Source organism: Capsicum annuum, chromosome 6 (assembly GCF_002878395.1).
Source record: "Capsicum annuum cultivar UCD-10X-F1 chromosome 6, UCD10Xv1.1, whole genome shotgun sequence".
Taxonomy (NCBI): Eukaryota; Viridiplantae; Streptophyta; class Magnoliopsida; order Solanales; family Solanaceae; genus Capsicum; species Capsicum annuum.
Genome location: NC_061116.1, coordinates 210,790,780 through 210,809,439, shown reverse-complemented (window position 1 = coordinate 210,809,439; position 18,660 = coordinate 210,790,780). Strand labels below are relative to the sequence as shown.

The 18,660-nt window shown below is 35.1% G+C and overlaps 2 protein-coding genes and 1 long non-coding RNA gene across 9 annotated transcripts; 1 reads left to right on the top strand and 2 right to left on the bottom strand.

Moving 5' to 3' along the window:
* Positions 1-205: 205 nt before the first annotated feature.
* On the bottom strand, positions 206-812 carry LOC124899337. The gene is made up of 2 exons (XR_007056776.1): positions 676-812; positions 206-586 (listed from the first exon to the last, which is right to left on the bottom strand). It is a non-coding gene; the product is annotated as an uncharacterized LOC124899337 (long non-coding RNA).
* LOC107875943 (isochorismate synthase, chloroplastic) lies at positions 418-18,526 on the top strand. 7 transcript variants are annotated; one of them, NM_001325078.1, is given in 16 exon segments: positions 418-594; positions 691-885; positions 4,153-4,376; positions 5,721-5,838; positions 5,939-6,055; positions 6,155-6,301; positions 6,576-6,650; positions 6,740-6,808; positions 7,680-7,798; positions 7,905-7,962; positions 8,210-8,320; positions 13,028-13,112; positions 13,349-13,446; positions 13,946-14,038; positions 14,156-14,231; positions 16,360-16,655. In NM_001325078.1, coding segments are annotated over 16 exon segments (1,731 nt in total). In that variant the 5' UTR covers positions 418-462; the 3' UTR covers positions 16,374-16,655.
* Positions 16,098-18,415, bottom strand: LOC107875945 (pectate lyase-like). The gene is made up of 4 exons (XM_016722856.2): positions 18,105-18,415; positions 17,017-17,668; positions 16,679-16,921; positions 16,098-16,556 (listed from the first exon to the last, which is right to left on the bottom strand). Exons 1-4 carry the CDS (start codon positions 18,293-18,295, stop codon positions 16,335-16,337), a joined length of 1,308 nt encoding a protein of 435 aa, XP_016578342.2. The 5' UTR covers positions 18,296-18,415; the 3' UTR covers positions 16,098-16,334.
* Positions 18,527-18,660: the final 134 nt, after the last annotated feature.

The window sequence follows — 18,660 nt, the reverse complement described above, 5'->3', positions numbered from 1 at the left end:
TCTTTCATTGCGAGTAGCGTTAGTTGGCTTGTTCATGTTTCACTTTGACGCCTCACATAAAAAGTAGTACTACTAATTAACAAAAGGATATGTTTACTAACGCCCCTTTGCCTGTACCAAATTAACGTTTTGTTTTGATTTTTTAAACTGTGCATGTTAAAATAAGAAGTAAAAATAGTTAGTATAAAGTAGAGGAAGAGATGAGTTGGCACAAGACGACGAGAGAGTTTCCACTCTTGCCATCTATTTGTGGTCTTGGCATTCAACTTTATAGCGGCTAAGATGTGTAGTGGTGGCCCATCTTCTTACATCATCCATGGCCAATAATAAACAAACATTTTTGTGTATATTAAAGGCTACTTGCTTATTGGTATATTGTTTATGAAGTTTAATAATCTTTATGCAACTGGTTACACAACCAAATAAAACAATATCAATTCCCAGTCCAGTCCCCCATCTTAAATGGCTGTAGGTGCAAGACACTGCACCTTAAGGTTCATGGAACAACTTGAATCAACATCACTCATGAAATGCTCCCTTTCCTCTTCACCTCTATATCAAAAGCAATATGTTCACTTCTTCAACTCTAGCCAAGTAAGATAAATGTATCAATTCTACAGTTCATATGTTCTCCTCTCACTTTGACTTAACAATTTTTGCTAATTGTATGTATACCTTTTAACTGAATAGAGATATAGTCAGTGTTGTTCATTGTCGATGAATGGATGCCAAGGCGATCCAAGAGCTCCTATTGGAACCATTGAAACTCGAACGTTGCCTGCAGTTTCTAGTCCTGCATTGGCCATGGAACGTCTCAATTCTGCCATATCCGACTTGGTTAAGTCCGAGCCTCCGCCTTACAGCTCTGGCATTATTCGCCTCGAGGTAATCTGTAAAATTTTTTTATTTTTTTTTAAGTGTATATAGACGTTACCTCAACATTTGTTTGTATTCATGGTCATGAAGGATTAATAGATAGTACTAAAAATGGTACTCCAACACCAAGTTGTGTATCGTGTGTTTATGACACGTGGTTGGCTCAGATTAGTCTATAGAATTTGTGATCTTATTCCTTATCTACCTTCAATAACAGTTTCCAAAGTCCAAATGCTTTAATTGTTCTCACTCTTCCAATAATAGCCCGTTTGGCCATATTTTATAAAGTCAAAAGTATCTATTTTCTCTAAAATGCTTGTTTAGAAAATTTGGTGTTTGATCAGGTTTATAAGAAAAAAATAACTACTGTATTATTTTTCAGAAACTTTCGGAGTCGTGGCCAAGGACAAATAAATAAATTTTACATAACTAAGAGCATTAAAAATCTACTTCCTCTTCGATCGAGGCATTTAATTAGTTTTTTATTTTGGTTAAGTTTAAGATATATAATTTTTTTAAGATGTTAAAAAAAATAGTACTTATTTTCTTTTGAGGAGAAAGGAGTAATAATACTTTTAAAAAGGTTTGACGAAAAATACTTCTCCAAATAACCAAATTTTAGGCACTTGGCCAAACTGTCGTTGAAAAATCACCTCTAATGCTTGCAACTTGTAAAATTGATTATAGTGTTTGTCGACTCAAATTACAATTTGCCTCATTTTAAACGTTTCATTACTACAAGGATAAGTTCAAACTCTTGATTGGTTAAAGGTTAGAAAATCGTATCCCCTCTCACCCTTTGAATAGGACAGATATGAGTTTGACGGGTAAATTTCATTCATAGTCACTTAACTTTGTATCTATTACGTAAAAGTTATTTTTTTTTATCCATTGTCACTTAACTTTGTATCTATTACGCAAAAGTCGTTTTTCTATCATTCATTTCATCCATTGTCATTTAACTTTACTCCAGCAATCACAAAAGTCACTATGACCGGATTTTACAATAATTTCATCGAAAAAATAATGTGGCAACCTTAATTAGTTTTTAACTTTTATTTAAGTGAATATATAATATATTACTCATATCTTAACCTTTTTTATATGTGCACAACCCAATTTTCCTTATGGATTATTTAATGAAAGAATACCAATTTCTTAATAAATTAGATTACCTAATGAAGCTTATTTTTTTGGTTGATATTTTTATGAAACATTTCATAATATTGCGTTCATCTGCTAAAAAGGTGCATCGAAAAATAGTAATAAACAAGATAAATTCTTCAAAACACATAAAATAGAAATACATGTATGATATTATTTAAAAAAAAAATATTATTTTAATTCATTGAAGATAAATCAACATGCTAAAGATAGTTTTAAAATAAAATCCTTTTAATTATGTCATTGAATAAGTATTGTCAAAATTTGTACAAATAATGTTATATTAACGTACAGTTTTGTTGATAAAATTTACTACAAAATATAAGTACTTTAATAGATAAAGAAGTTATAGGACATCTAATTTTTATATTTATCAATTAAATTAATTAAACAATATGTCATTCATCAAAAATTGAATATTACAATAAAAAATTTTAAGAGAATTAATCGATTAGTCAAACAATTAAAAATACAAAGACAAACTTAATAAATAGAGTAGTTTATCATATTATTATGATATACGGAATGCAAAGACTCAAGTGGCAAGAAAAAAAATGTATGAAAAAAAAATAAATTATCAACTACATGTCACAATTTTAGAGGAAATTTTTTTTTTTTTTTATCAACTATATGTCATAATATATTAGTGGAAAAAAATAATTTACCAACACATGTCTCAACTTTAGAGGATTTTAAGAATATATAAGTATAATTTTATTTCATAAAAATATCAACCAAATTTTTTTTAATGAAAATAGTCTTCATTAGGTAATCTAATCTATTAAGAAATTGGTATTCTTTCATTAAATAATTCATAAGGAAAATTGGATTGTGCATATATAAAAAGGGTCAAGATATGAGTAATATATTATATATTCACTTAAATTAAAATTAAGAACTAATTAAGGTTGCCACGTCATTTTTTCGATGAAATTATTGCAAAATCCGGTCATAGTGACTTTTGTAATGATCGGAGTAAAAGTAAATGATCATGGATGAAATGAATGAAAGAAAAGTGACTTTTGAGTAATAGATACAAAGTTAAGTGATCATGAATGAATGAAAAGTGACTTTTAGGATGCAAAGTTAAGTGACCATGAATGAAATTTACCCTGTGTTTGACATATTTTTTTCTTGATTTTCAAAACTTTGCAACATTTTACAATTATGATTATCCAAACGTAAATAGTGTTGACATTTAGTTTTTATTTATCTCTCTAAGGTGATAATCAATGAAGTACAACAATAATATATTCAATGTAATTTCAGGTATGAAGAGGGTACTATATACATAGACCTTACCCCTATTTCTATTTTGGAAGGTAGAGGTAAAAAGGCTATTTTTTATATACCCTCGAGAAAAAGCTTATCATATCAAAGCAAAAGAGAAATAATGAAAATGGAGAAATTATGGCAAAATATTATAGAAAACAATCAAGCATGACAAAGTATTTTGTTTAAATTGAGGACAAGAATGAAGTACTACTATTATGGAAGGATAAGCAAGGCGAAACTTAATTTACCTAATTACTTTCTATCAAATTTCATATCGTTCACAACCTCCTATCTAGTATCACGTAATAGTAAACATAATTCCTTCGGTCAGGGGCGGAGTTCATTCTAACCCCTTCGACGAGAAATTACACTATTTATACATGATTGAAATGATTGTTTTATGTATATAAAGTACGTGTTGAAACCCCCTTGATTAGTTCGCGTATGCACTTTTGTATCTTTTTGATGAAAATCTTGGCTCCGCCAAGTATATATGTGATAAAAAAACTCAAATTTACATGATTTCGAGTTGCTCTATAATTTATTTTTTCTCAAATTTCAAATGCTATATTTTCTTCCTATATTTTGTGCTTAGTCAAGGAACAACCACATAAATTGGGGTGAAAGGAAAGTAGCTATAACAATTTTGTTTCAAAATAATTTTAACTATACATAGTAAGAATTACTACAATTTTGTTTCAAAATAATTTTAACTATACGTAGTAAGAATTACTACAATTTTGTTAGTTACTGCATAGTGGTTTAGGAATATTGATTTTGATATCTCAAAGATGATGACAAAATTTTGGTACTTCATATGGTCATCATGTTGAGAAGGTGCCAATTGAAGAGCAGATAGAAGCACTTGAATGGCTTCATGCGCAGAACCATCTGCTCCTCCCTCGCTGCTTCTTCTCCGGTCGAAGACCACCAACTGAAATCATGTGTATCAATGGAACTTCTTCTCATTCTAAATTGGTCAGTGTTGCTGGTGTTGGCTCTGCTGTCTTCTTTACTCATTTACGTCCCTTCTCATTTGACGATTGGCGTGCTATTAGAAGGTAATTTCATGCATGCATGCATGCATGTCCCTCGATCACTTTCTCAAATACTATGCACTACTTTTGTTTGTACCGTATTCTTTGTGAAATAAATATATATGCGTTAGTAATTAGGTGTGAGAGGTTGGATAATGTAGCAAGAATTAAAAGATATTTATGTGCTAGTAAGGAGGTGTGGGAGGTTGGCGATAGCAGGAGTCAAGAGATGTAGAGGTAGTCTGAAGAAGAAGTTACGGGAGGTGATTAGACAAGACACGACTTAGCTCCATCTTACTAAGGACATCACCTAGATAGGAAGGTGTGGGGCTCAAGGATTAGAGTATAAGGTTAGTAGGTAGCCGGATGTTGTTGTATTTTATGTGGGAGTGGGAGATGCAGGAAGCTAGCCTCCCTCTGCTCCTTATATCAGTAGTATTACTCATTCTTCAATGTGGATTATAATTTATTGCTTTATTTACTTTGTGTCGTGTTATTTTGCTATCATATTTTTCATGCATTGTGTATCGGAAACAATCTTTTCTACAGATCCTATCCTCCCCAGAACCCACTTGTGGGATTACACTTGGTATGTTGTTGTTGTTGTAAAACAACGAAGAATAGGGAGAAAACAACACGTTAGAGACAAATTATAAGACCGAAGATTGGTGTAAATAAAAAATGATGAATGTATAATAGATGTAAAATGCAAAAAACTTCATTTTCCCTAGTAGTGATGGCATAATCTCCTTTGGAATTGCATTGTGTATTATATTGTTGCATGTGGTACTCCTTTACATGATTTACAAAGACTAACTACTGTTGAAGACAGAGGCTTGCATTCTTAGAATAAGATGCAGAACATGGCATATCAATGGTCATGAGTCTTGTCATTCATTCCATAACATGCGTTGTCAAAGTAATAGATAATCATCTCGTGACATGATCCCGAATGTGGGCAGTGGTAACACAGGGATCTCCAAAGGTATCATTTTAATTTATGATTTGAGTTGATGATTTCGCTAGGGCTAAGTTCATATTTGCTTAGCTTGTTTTCTTAATAAGCATCACGGTACATGGTTAATGATGTGTCATGCAATGTTAGTTTCACTAATTGCAATTGAAAATTGGAGCTGCTGAACTTCACGAATAACTATAAACTGGACTTGAAGTGCAATGTAATCTAGAATCATAATCAGATTGTTGGAGCTAAACTTCAGAAAAATTTCAACAAAAAGATAACCAAGAATGCTTAAGGATTTTTTAGCTAACAAGAATTAGATGACCTCAATTTATAGTTAGCAGAAGACTCAGTTGAACTCATTGTTATATGTTCTGAACTCTAGCATCGTTTTATCTCTGCCAAAGGTTCCTCTCCAAGAAATGTCCACTAATTCGTGCTTATGGGGCAATCCGATTTGATGCAACAGCCAATATAGCTTCTGAATGGAGTGCTTTTGGCTCATTTTATTTCATGGTTCCTCAGGTAAATGAATCGACTTTCATCTCTTTGTTGCTTAGGGTCTTTTTGTTAGACATGTTGCCTCTTGAATATAATCCATCCATTGCTAGATGCTAAATGACAGGTTGAGTTTGATGAGCTTGAAGGAAGTTCAATTATTGCTGCAACAATTGCATGGGATAATGCTGCCTCATGGACATACCAGAGGGCAATAGATGAACTTCGCGCCACAATATGGCAGGTCTCCCCTTCTCGCTTCATTTGATCTTTTTGGTTTGGTTGTTTTATTTTATTCTAATTTTTCTTAATTTTCTTTTTAACTCTATGTTTATGAATGCAGCTTTCCTCCATTCTTATGACAGTGCAGAAAAAAATTCCTCATTCACATATACTCGCCAGAACTCATGTGCCGGGTAAATCATCTTGGGACCATGCAGTTAAGCGTGCTTTGCAAATAATAAGCAGAAATGACTCCGTACTGATCAAGGTTGTCAATCACTAGTGTTTTCTAATCACTTATAGTCTTCACCATTGACCTTATATTCTACTAAAACATTGATGTTTAACTCTAAACGAGACTCCCACATGTGGGATTATACAAAGTATATTGTTGTTACTCTAAAATAAAGTACTCCTATATATTATGGAGGACTATAGAAGTAGCCGAGCAAAATTGAGATAATCTGATGCACGAATTAATATATGGGTTCATGATAAGTAAGTCTAGGTGGTTTTGAAGTGCATACCTTTTCTTGGAACAGGTAGTTCTTGCTCGTAGCACCAGAGTTGTTACAGCAGCAGATATTGATCCGTTAACATGGCTGGCTTGCTTAAAGGTGTTCATTGACCACCTTATTTTTTCTGAATAGTTTACTATCATAATATCGCTTACTTTTGCTAAAACATAGAGGGTTAAATCTTGCAGGTTGAAGGAGAAAATGCATATCAGTTCTGTTTGCAACCTCCCCATTCCCCCGCATTCATTGGAAACACTGTAAGTCAGAACTCTTTCTCAATAACAAAATGGTGTAATGAAGCAATGTAAAAGGAGAAATTCTGTGTGAGTCAGCTTGTTCTTCAATTAATAGAACACATCAATTCTTTGGTGTGCATCCATCGAAGTAGTTGCAACCTTAGATCATGGTACATCAACCAGGTGAAATGACAATATTTTCACATGAAGAAAAATACTTTTGAATCTTTCTATATTGCAGCTTTCGTTGTATCATCTAATATTATTGAGACCGAAAACATTAATTTCTGTGATGGTGTATTAGCAAGTCAAAAAAAGAAATATGTTAATTATGCTTAAATTTTGTAAATTTTCCTAGAATGAAATCCTGAAAGTATCGCCTTCAATGTTGAAACGATATGAAGCTTATTGTCTGACCAGTGACCACAACCATACTTAACACGCTTAAGAATTTCAGAATAGAATAAAATATTTGTTTTGGCTACGATAATGGTAAATACACAATTTCTAGCTGATTAGCAAGACATTTGTACTGGTGACAACTAGATTTCTGTGATCAATTTCTTGCTCCATCTATTAGAAGTTGTAATGAGCAAAGTTGCTCGGACTCTCTAAAAATGTGGCCGCACCCGTGTCGGATCCTTCAAAATGCACTACTTTTGAAGGATCCAACACGTACCTAATGACATTTTTGAATAGTCCGAGCAACATAGGTAATAAGAACCCATACCCACTACCTTCTATTGATCTGAAGCATCAAACTCACTTTTGAGTATCTCAAGTTCCAATTATTATCCGTGGTAGCAAAATACCTGGATTTTTTGTACACTTGGTTTAGAAATGGTGAGGAGATAGAATATATTTATTTATTACTTATGCTCTTTTTGAATAGCCAGAGCAGCTATTTCATCGGGACCGCCTCAGCATTTGTAGTGAGGCTTTAGCAGGAACACGGGCTAGAGGTGGATCAGAGCTTCTGGATGTTAAGATAGAACAGGATTTACTGTCCAGGTTCATCTTTCTGCTTTTTGTTCTATAAATAAAACACGCCCCGTCATTATCATACTTAATTTTCCCATTGGTGTTTTATTGACCATATTCTTATATTCTTCCACAGTGCTAAGGACCATAATGAGTTTGCTATAGTACGGGAGTGCATAAGAAGAAGATTGGAGGTAAGCTTGGTTAAATGGTTTCTGAACAGAATCTTATGGGAAACAGAAATTTTTAGATTTCTAATTGGGGGACTAGCACTTGTTCATTTTCGTTTGGTGACATGTACATTTAAGTGATTCTTTTGAAAATTTTGTATTCCGGATTTAAAATTTCTAAAGTTCCCGATCCACTTTTAGGACAGCTCAGGAACCCTTTATGTTGTATAAAACTAGCTGGATTCTCTCTTAACTTTATTTCGTTTCATAGGCTGTGTGTTCAAGCGTTTTAATTGAACCAAAGAAAGCAATAAGAAAGTTTTCAAGAGTTCAGCATCTTTATGCTCGATTGAGGGGGAGACTCCAGGCTGAAGATGATGAGGTAAGTCTTAACGTCTTCTATTCCATTCATTACTTACCGAGTTGTAGTTGATGCAGTGCCATATGAAACTGTTTAGAGTAGTCAGTGAAAGTTGCATTATGATAGCCTTGTTTATGTTTCTTCAAACTCTTGTTATGCCCCCTGATTGGGAAAGGTGGAGTGGGTTTACATTGTTCTTGAGGTGGATAGTAAGTTTTATGAGAACTAAAACTGAATGAAGCGTCTATTAGTATTTCATCAGATATTCTTCCCAAATTAGGGTTGGGTTGATAGTAGATGAAAGAAGTGTGAATAGAAAAATGGAGAGCAAAAGAGTGGAGGGAAGGAGACACTAAAATGGAACTAAACAATGTGTTATATGTTCCGGAGTTACGTAGGAACTTAATTTCTGTTTCACTCCTAGATAAGAACGGATTCAAATGTGTAACCGTTTCTGGAAAAATTATAATTAGCAAAGGAGAAATGTATGTAGGGAAAGGCTATTTGACCGAAGGCCTTTATAAGATGAATGTAATGACTGTTGAAATAAATAAAAGTATAAATTCTTCTTATTTGCTTGAGTCTTATGATTTATGGCATGAACGTTTAGGCCATGTTAATTACAAAACGTTACGAAAACTAATTAACTTAGAAGTTTTGTCAAACTTTGAGTGCAATAAATCAAAGTGTCAAACGTGTGTAGAATCGAAGTATGCAAAGCATCTTTATAAGTCCGTTGAAAGGAATTCCAATCCCTTAGACTTAATACACACTGACATTTGTGATATGAAGTCAACACCATCACGTGGTGAGAAAAAGTATTTCATAACTTTTATTGACGATTGCACAAGATATTGTTATATCTACTTGCTAAATAGTAAGGATGAAACAATAGATGCGTTTAGGCAATATAAAACTGAAGTTGAAAATCAGTTGGACAAAAAGATCAAAATGATAAGAAGTGATAAGGGCGGAGAATATGAATCTCCCTTTGCGCAAATGTGTAGAGAATGGAATAATTCATCAAACTGTGGCCCCATATTCACCTCAATCTAATGAAATTGCGGAAAGAAAAAGTCGAACTTTAAAGGAAATGATGAATGTCTTACTTATAAGTTCTGGTTTACCGCAAAACTTATAGGAGAGGCTATCCTTACAGCCAATCGTATACTCAACAGAGTTCCCCATAGTAAAACACAATCAATTCTTTACGAAAATGAAAAGGAAGGAAACTCAACTTGAAATATTTCAAAGTGTAGGGTGTCTAGCGAAGGTTCAAGTTCCTATACCTAAAAGGGTTAAGATAGGACCTAAAACGGTGGACTGCGTGTTCATAGGATATGCTAAAAGTAGTAAAGCATGTCGATTTTTGGTTCATATCCGAACATCTGAATATTAATGAAAATACGGTAATTGAATCAAACAATGTTGAATTCTTTGAAAACATTTACCCGTATAAAATTAGACATGAACAGTCTAGTGGAGGATCTAAACAACCTCGAGATGAACCAAGTGAGAATGTACATAATGAAGAAAGTCCAAGACGTAGTACACGTCAAAGAACGTCAACTTCGTTTGGATCGGATTTTGTAACATTTCTCTTAGAAAATAAGTCTCAAAGTTTTAGAGAAGCGATGTCGTCGTCAGACTTATCCTTTTGGAAAGCGGCAGTCAATAGTGAGATAGATTCAATCTTAAGCAACCATACATGGGAATTGGTTGACCTTCCTCCCGGAAATAAACCTTTAGGTTCTAAATGGATCTTCAAAAGGAAAATGAAGGCGGATGGTACTAGTGACAAATACAAGGCAAGACTTGCAGTAAAAGGCTACAAATAGAAGGAAGGCCTTGATTACTTTGATACATACTCGCCAGTAACACGGATAACCTCGATTCGAATGTTAATTGCCTTGGCGGTGGTATATGATCTTCAAATCCATCAAATGGATGTGAAGACCGCATTCCTAAATGGAGATTTGGAGGAAGAAATATACATGGAACAACCTGAGGGTTTTGTGGTTCCAGAAAAAGAAAATAAGGTGTGTAAACTTGTTAAGTCACTTTATGGACTAAAACAAGCACCTAAGCAATGGCATGCAAAGTTTGACCAAACCATGTTGACAAACGGATTCAAGATAAATGAATGTGACAAATGTGTATATATTAAAGACACACCAAATCACCAAGTCATTGTTTGTTTATATGTGGATGATATGTTGATCATCAGCAGAGATATTTGTGACATAAATGCAACCAAACGAATGCTCGAGAGCAAGTTTGATATGAAAGACCTTGGAGTTGCAGATGTGATCTTAGGTATAAGAATCCATCGAACTCCACAAGGGTTAACATTGTCACAGTCTCATTATATCGAAAAAGTACTTGACAAGTTTAAGTATATGGAATTCGGTATTGCCAAGACTCCATTGGATGTGAACTTTGCACTTTGAAAGAATGAAGGTGAAAGTGACTCACAATTGGAGTACGCAAGAGTATTGGGATGTTTAATGTATATAATGAACTGTACACGACCAGACATAGCATGTACAATTAGTAAATTGAGTCGGTACACGAGTAATCCCAACAAAACTCATTGGATGGCACTGAAAAGAGTTTTGGGGTATCTTAAATACACTCAAAACTATGCTTTGTATTACAATAAATATCCTGCGGTACTTGAAGGATATAGTGATGCAAATTGAATCACCGGATCGAATGAAGTAAAATTCACAAGTGGATATGTATTTACTATCGGTGGAGGAGCAGTTTCTTGGAAATCATCCAAACAGACTTGTATCGCTCGCTCTATAATGGAATCTGAATTTATCGCATTAGATAAAGCCGGTGAAGAAGCAGAATGGCTCCGAAATTTCTTGAAAGATATTCCGTATTGGCCCAAGCCAGTGGCACCAGTATGTATACACTGTGATAGCCAAGCGGCAATAGGTAGGGCAGGGAGCATGATGTACAACGATAAATTTCATCACATACGACGGAGACATAATACCGTTAGGGAACTTCTCTCTAGTGGAATTATCACTATTGACTATGTAAAGTCAAAGGATAATATGTCGGGTCCACTTACAAAAGGTCTATCTAGAGAAGGAGTGGAAAGAACATCCAAGGGAATGGGTTTAAGGCCTAGAACGAGTCAGTATGGCGGTAATTCTACCTAGCAGGCTGGAGATCCCAAAAGCTAGGTTCAAGGAGATCAAACAAAGTTGCGTCTGACAGGTTCAACATTGTCAATTACCCAACCCATTCTCGTGATGTAGACAATGTATAGTAAACCAGGATAAGACTAAGGTGAAAAGTCTTTTAATGACTATCTAAATTTGGCAGATTTGACCAAACAGTTTAATCTACAGGATTGAACGTTTAGAAATCACCTATGTGAGGGCGAAATGGAAGCCGCTTCAAAGAGAATGTTAGTAAAAGCCTATTCTCTAAGCTTTCATGAAACCGGGACGTGTTCATGGCTGAAAAAAAAATCGTGAGAACCATGAACGGTAAAAGCTGGTTATGTGACATGTGTTTTCTAGGTGTATATTAAAGCTCGATGGTTCAAAGATATCAAATCTACCGATTGACTGAGTGCATTCTATGCATGTTCACTACGGAAAGTTCAAAGGGAAATCCACTTATCCAGATGCAATCAGTCTTTGCTTGATGATCATATACTTGTCCGTAAAAGTTTTACGAAAAATTGTCATTCCCCATTCATGTGGGGGATTGTTGGGTTCATAGTAGATGAAAGAAGTGTGAATGGAAAAATGAAGAGTAAAAGAGTAGAGGGAAGGAGACATTAAAATAGAAAGTGTACTCTCAAATTGGCAAGTTTACTCTTTCTCCCACATTGGTGGAAGAAGAGAATTTGAGGGTGTTTATATTGAAAAACACTAACTCCACATGGATAGTGAGGCAAGAACTAGATGATGCCTCGCGCCGTCGTCGTCGTCGCTCGCTCGTCTTCAACTTCGGCTTTGGATTTGCAATTGTTCAACGAAAATACACACCGACTCACGAAGTGACATACCTGTTCGAAACAGATGCACTATTTAGGATAAACAGACATGCATTTTTAGGAAAAAGTCACACCTCTAAATTGAACCAATGCCACCTTTTTTAAGAGGCATGTTATGGCTATAAAAACCTGCTTTCTTCCACAGATTTTTAGTATGAAATTTTCTGAATTAAAAAACATTCTTCTTGTCATCAAAATACTCTGTGTGATCATAAAAACCGTTGAGTGCATTCGTTGAATCTGACTATTTGAGGTACCGCTATAGTTGGACTGTTGGCCATTTTATCCTGGGAGGAAAAATTCCACAAACTCGGGTACAGTGAGGGGAATTATTTCCTTAAGGAAACTCCGTGAATTCGGACGACTTGGCCTATTCAATTTCTATTTCATCTTTTATTTTTCTGAAAAATAAATACACCTCTTGTAAAGGTCATTTTGATCTTGCGTTGAGGGTATTTGATACTTCATTGTGTTCTTGTTTATACTTAAACTCGAATTGAAGTTGTTGTAATATACAGATTCTGCATACCCGACTATATTGTGGAAAATAACAATTAGTTCATAATCACTCCCACTAGTTGGCAACAACTATAATTTTGAATTTCTATTATCCATAAAGATGTGCTCATGATATGTAAAGATCAATCTACTGCTTCCTTTGTTCCTTTTATAAAGCACCGCACTAAGCATCTACAGTTTTCCAGTTTAAGATTTTGTCATCGGTGCACCCAACTCCAGCAGTTTGTGGGTATCCTACAGAAGATGCACGGGCTTTTATTTCAGAAACTGGTATGTGCTAGTTGGTATAGCTTTGCATGTTTCATGACTCTTTTCTTGAGCCAGCTCTTTTTGCACCCGAAAATGATAAATTGGAACGGAGGGAGTATCATTTTATGCGATGTCTCAGTACAAACAGAGTAATTTAGCAATTCTATTTCCTTTTCTTATAAAAGGAATTCAACTCAATGGCTTCTTGAACCTTGTGTTCTGGTATATATGAACCCTAACCAGCTAATGTTTGCCAGAAATGTTTGACCGAGGAATGTATGCTGGTCCTGTTGGTTGGTTTGGAGGGGAAGAGAGTGAATTTGCTGTTGGAATAAGGTCAGCTTTGGTTGAAAAGGTGAGGTTAATACTTCATAGCACTTCACCTTCATTTTTGAGTACGTCTCCTGCAACTTTGCAAAACTAGTTTGCATGTATGTGCTCCACACATAATAAAAAATTTTAAAAAGTAAGCAAATGCTGTATTTTCTTATGAGATGCTAATTATTTTAGACTTAACATCTGATAAAAACAAATTCCATCCCCATTTAATTTGGTCTATTTGCATTCACTTGTATGTTGCCTTATTATTTTAACATCGCTGTATCTCGCTTACATTCTAGGATTTTCTTGACTTTTGTCGATACTGTTGCAATTTTTTTAAACATTTATGAAATCAATTTTAAGTGCTAGAATTCCTCTTAGGAATACACTCTTACTTGACTTTAGCACTAACAACAGATCTTACTTGGATATAGCCATTAGGCGCAAAATGCATCATTTTGTTTACTTTCTCTATAAGGCTTTCCAGCAATACATTATTCAAATATGACGCGCTGATGAAATGTAATAACTAGGGTCTTGGTGCATTAATTTATGCGGGGACTGGAATAGTGGAGGGAAGTGATTCATCTCTAGAATGGGAAGAGCTAGAGCTGAAGACTTCACAGGTATTCTTAATAATTCTTTCCTGTTCTATTAGACATGTCTTTCATTATCTAGAATATGATGAGCTCCTCTACTTTCCGATACTTTTTTCTGCTGCATCTTTCTATTGTCTCTTGCAGTTCACCAAGTTGATGAAACTTGAGGCACCTCTTGTGACTAGAGGACAACGTAGGATTATCAATCAGAATCAGAAAGGTTTGTCATGCCTGATCCATCATATTTAGTTTGTCGAAACTTCTCTGAAAGCAATTGTGGTTTCTGAAATTAGGGAGATAACAGAAAAAATTACATTGACATCTTGTCATATTCTTTGTATGCAAATATCATCAGACTGTCCTAGGCAGGATTTTTGTGTCTTGTAACCTATTAGTATCTATGCTTCTAGATTATTACGTGTTTGTCCAACGGAGCAATTCTAGCGTTAGGCTATAGTACACAGACAATTCTTACATTGTAGGGGTGGTAATCAGTATCTGTTTGTGCTGGTTTTTTCCTGAACAATTATTTTGCACGAGTAAACTTTAAACCTTAATGGCATTTAATGACCTAAGGTCTAAACCATCAGATTAGAACTCCATTATGCGTAAACAAATGAGGCCACAAAAGAACCTCTATATCCGAGATAAGTTAATATTAAAAATACGAATGGGAGGTTGTGGCCATTTTCATTTGTCAAATATACAAAATGTTTCTTTCTTCCTTTATTTTAGATGATTGATTCGACAGCGGAGGAGAGAGGGAAGATGAAGATAGAAATCGTTCGCTCTTGATGATAAGATTGTACAGGGAGATAAGATCAGAGGAGAACGAGAAGTTTAATACCGCAATAATTAGAAAAATAACATTTAAGAAATAAAACAGTAAGAAAAGGGATTGAACGATTTCAGACTTTGTACCATATGAGGGTTTATTAAGTGGTTAAATCTTAATAAAAACAAATGTACTTAATCGGCTGAGATCTTAACCAACCTTGCTAGCAAATGAGGCCAGTATATAGTGATCTTCAGTATGCACTCTTATTTCCTATAAGAGTATGTCACTTAGCAATATGGAGTCTCAAATATCCCTAATATAGAAAGGTGTCGATCTTTTTGGAATAGACCAAAAAGGAAAGGGTGCAACCTACTTAGAATGGAAGGAGGGAGCAGATGGTTGAGATATTAACCAAAGTACTTCACAACTAACTTTTTAATCCAATAAAGCTGATATTTATGATCGAAATAGAATCCCGCTGTTGCTTTCTCAAGTTCTTGACATCATTATACCTTTCAGTAAAAGCAGAATGTGACTATTTAAACTAGGAATCTAATGTTAATGTTATGAGATTGCATACTTTGATACTATGTGTTAGCTATTTTGGATGTAACTGTGGGGAGGCAAAACTAATCCAAATATTTATGATTTTACTTGGAAACAGCCTCTGGCAGTAATGCAAGGTAAGGCTGCGTACAATACACCCTTGTGGTTTGGCCCTTCCCAAAACCTTGCGCATAGCGGAAGTTTTAGTGCACCAGGCTGCCTTTTTTACTAATTCTTTAGATAATTCATTTGTTGGATCACTTTGATTTTCAATTTACGAGTTACTCCTCTAATTTTGGTTTGTGTGAGCAATTCTTTACAGATCTTACACTGATTGATTAACATTTTCGGCAATTTAGTGAGATGACATTTTCTTGGAGGAGAGATGAGATACGTCAAACATATGATATAACACCATTATCTTCAGCTTTTGATAGCAATTTAGCTTCCAGCTTTAGTCACCCAAATGCATGAGAAATCTGCGCCTAAAGTTTCATTCAATATTTCGGTAATTAGTTGTTGCCATAGCAAGCATTTATGCCTTTCCATTGACAAGACACAGGAAGTAGAAATTTTGTATAAATGATTACCTTGTACAGATATACATATGTTTTTGTATGTGCTACTTCTGATTCCTAAACTAGGGATATTTGTGACTGAATACTGAAAACCTTCACGTTTCTGTTGCAGAAACACCTTGTTGTTTCAGTGGCAACAGCATCCTAATGTGTGAATGTCCAATTATCATGAAAAATGGCTATATCAAATTCAAATAGCAGTTTTATTTGATTTATCGCTTTTACATTGATAGAAGGAAAAAGGATATCGTGTCAAGAATTTACAGAAGTAGAGAGAAACAAAAACCTAAAAGCTTTTCCATCTTAGCTCACACTCATTCTCCTCTTCTACTACAAGCTTTGCATGTGAGAGGAGAAAGGGAGCAAACTGACTTGTATAGTTTCAGGTCCTATTTCTATAAGTAGTTGTGCAGACAAAACTCTAACAAGACTTCCCTTCAACGCAGTTCAAAGAGCCTGAAAATCTTGTTAACCTGCCTGCGTATGATCCCGGCTTGGGGTGGATCAAGTCAGGACTTTTTGTGAATTTATGATTGGGATTTCCAGATTCGACAAAGAAAGCGCCGTTCATCATCAGATCTCCCTGTGATCTCCACACCCAATTCTTCCATTCACTCTCAGTTGCATAATCCCTTTTGGTCACCTACAAGATAAGGTAAATGAGAATTAGCATGTATATTCAACAACAGTTAGTCACATGTATTCTTGCTTTGTTCATTTCATGATGCAACCTTGTTAGTTACAGATATTGTTGATCTGGTTTACCTCTTTGGCGTTACGGTTAGGCGGGGCGATGAAACGGTTGCCCTGGCTGAGGATGGTAGGTTGTTGACTTCCACCAATGGCATACATTTGCCAATGAGTGTAGTCATTGTTGACAGCATGAACAAATCCCCATCTCACTCTTGGCATCCTCTGGATCAGCCCTTGTCCAAAGTGATTAAAAGCAAGTGTTATTTGTAGAATTGAGTCCTGTGAGTAGCTGCCACTTGCTCCAAACAACATAACCTAAACAAAAACACATTTCACATATTAAAACATTCTGGTTGTTGGCATTCTCCAGTAGAAAATGTTATCATGCCGATTTTGGAGCTAATTTTTACGTCATTATGGTGGGTGAAATGACAGTTGGAAATGGTAATAGCAGTTGAAGCCTGCACTGCATCAATGAGTCCATCATCACAATTAGACATGGAAACATGATCAATCCAAATGTTTGTTGATCCAAAGATAGAAATACCATCACCATCACTTCTTGATCGATAACCATAATGATTGATTGAGTCTCTAATCAAACCGCCATTACCAGCCTTTATATCATGGATACGAAGACCATGAATGATCACATTGTGTATGTACTGTAACATCAAACCAGCACCGTTGCAGATATGCACTTGCTGCCCTCTGGCATCAATTGTCTTGTCGCTGGTCATGATAAGTTCCTGGTTAAGCCTAATGATCATAGGACGTGCAAATATGATCCATAATGTCCCTGGCTGAATCACTGCATGGCGCAGTGTCCCTGGCTTAGGATTCACCATATCGTTGTCCCCAGGGTCAGTTACTACGTAGATTCTGCCACCTTTGCCACCAGTTGTATGGTGCCCGAATCCAAGAACACAATCAGCTAGCTTCTGGCGTCTTTTAGCCCAATGTGGATCGCATCTCCAACAACGATCTATAGGATTAGTAGCCATACATGGACCATTGTACTTGTGCAAGTCCCTTCTTGTGCTATTCCTGCCTTCTGATGACCTTCAAAATAAATAAAATGAACTGTGAGGGTTGATACTTTAAGAAATCTTGACTAAAAATTCAGCATTACCAATGCAGCATTTCATTTCCAGCCAGTTGGGAGCTACATTTGCCCAAGGATGGTCAACTTTTATTTTATTTCGTTTTAACCTTTTTACCCTTTAAGAACTCTCATCTTTCTGTTCTCTTGGTGACTCGAATCCACAACCTTAAAATTGGAGGAGGCTCCTTACCATCTAAGCAAGTCAATTGAATCTCCTTTGCCAGAACATTATTATACCAATGCATAGGTGAATTCTTTTTTTTCCTTCCCCTTGTCTCTGAAATAGACTACGTCCTTATTTCGCACATAATTTTTTACATTATTATACAACTCGGTAATACTTATACAATAATACGTTAGAAAAGTAAAAAGTAGTAGAAATGAGAGAAATACTCATGAACATGTTCATTGAGATTGTCTGCAACTATTTCAGGATGAGGATCATAGTAATCTTTAGCAGTTTTCTCTGCTTGCATGGCTCGAGTTTGCCACACCTCATCAAAGTCACCAATATTTGCCTCTATGCTAAAAGCTAATGCAGCCAAAATTACAAGAAAACTCAACCTATTTTTTAGAGTTTCCATTTTTCAATATAGCTATAGTTTTTTTTTCTCTCTTACTTATAATCTATTCTTTTTCTTTTGTTTTTATTTTTTTATTTTTGATAAAGATGGATAATGTTTGGCTTTTGCATTATTCTTTCTGTGTAAGAGGGAGAAGAGATTGTTTAAATACCAGTAAGTGAATGAGAAACAGAGAGGGAAAAGTGGGGAACCGTTTTCACTCTAATGGTCAACTTTGTTTCTCTGGTTCAACTGTTTTGTCCAGACATATTGGCTGGTGTTTCCCTAATTTTCATTCGTAAATTTCATGGATAAATTACGAACAAAAGCGGAACACAAAATATTTACAACGTAAATTACTTGGTACTCTTCTTTTAGCATCTCTC

Coding starts and splice junctions, on each gene's coding strand:
- LOC107875943 (XM_016722851.2), top strand. CDS start 463: ATGGCTGTAGGTGCAAGACACTGCACCTTAAGGTTCATGGAACAACTT. Junction 595..690: donor ACTTCTTCAACTCTAGCCAA/GTAAGATAAATG, acceptor TTAACTGAATAG/AGATATAGTCAGTGTTGTTC. Junction 4,377..5,720: donor GATTGGCGTGCTATTAGAAG/GTAATTTCATGC, acceptor TCTCTGCCAAAG/GTTCCTCTCCAAGAAATGTC.
- LOC107875945 (XM_016722856.2), bottom strand. CDS start 18,295: ATGGAAACTCTAAAAAATAGGTTGAGTTTTCTTGTAATTTTGGCTGCA. Junction 17,669..18,104: donor CTCAATGAACATGTTCATGA/GTATTTCTCTCA, acceptor TTTATTTTGAAG/GTCATCAGAAGGCAGGAATA. Junction 16,922..17,016: donor ATTTCACCCACCATAATGAC/GTAAAAATTAGC, acceptor GTTTTTGTTTAG/GTTATGTTGTTTGGAGCAAG.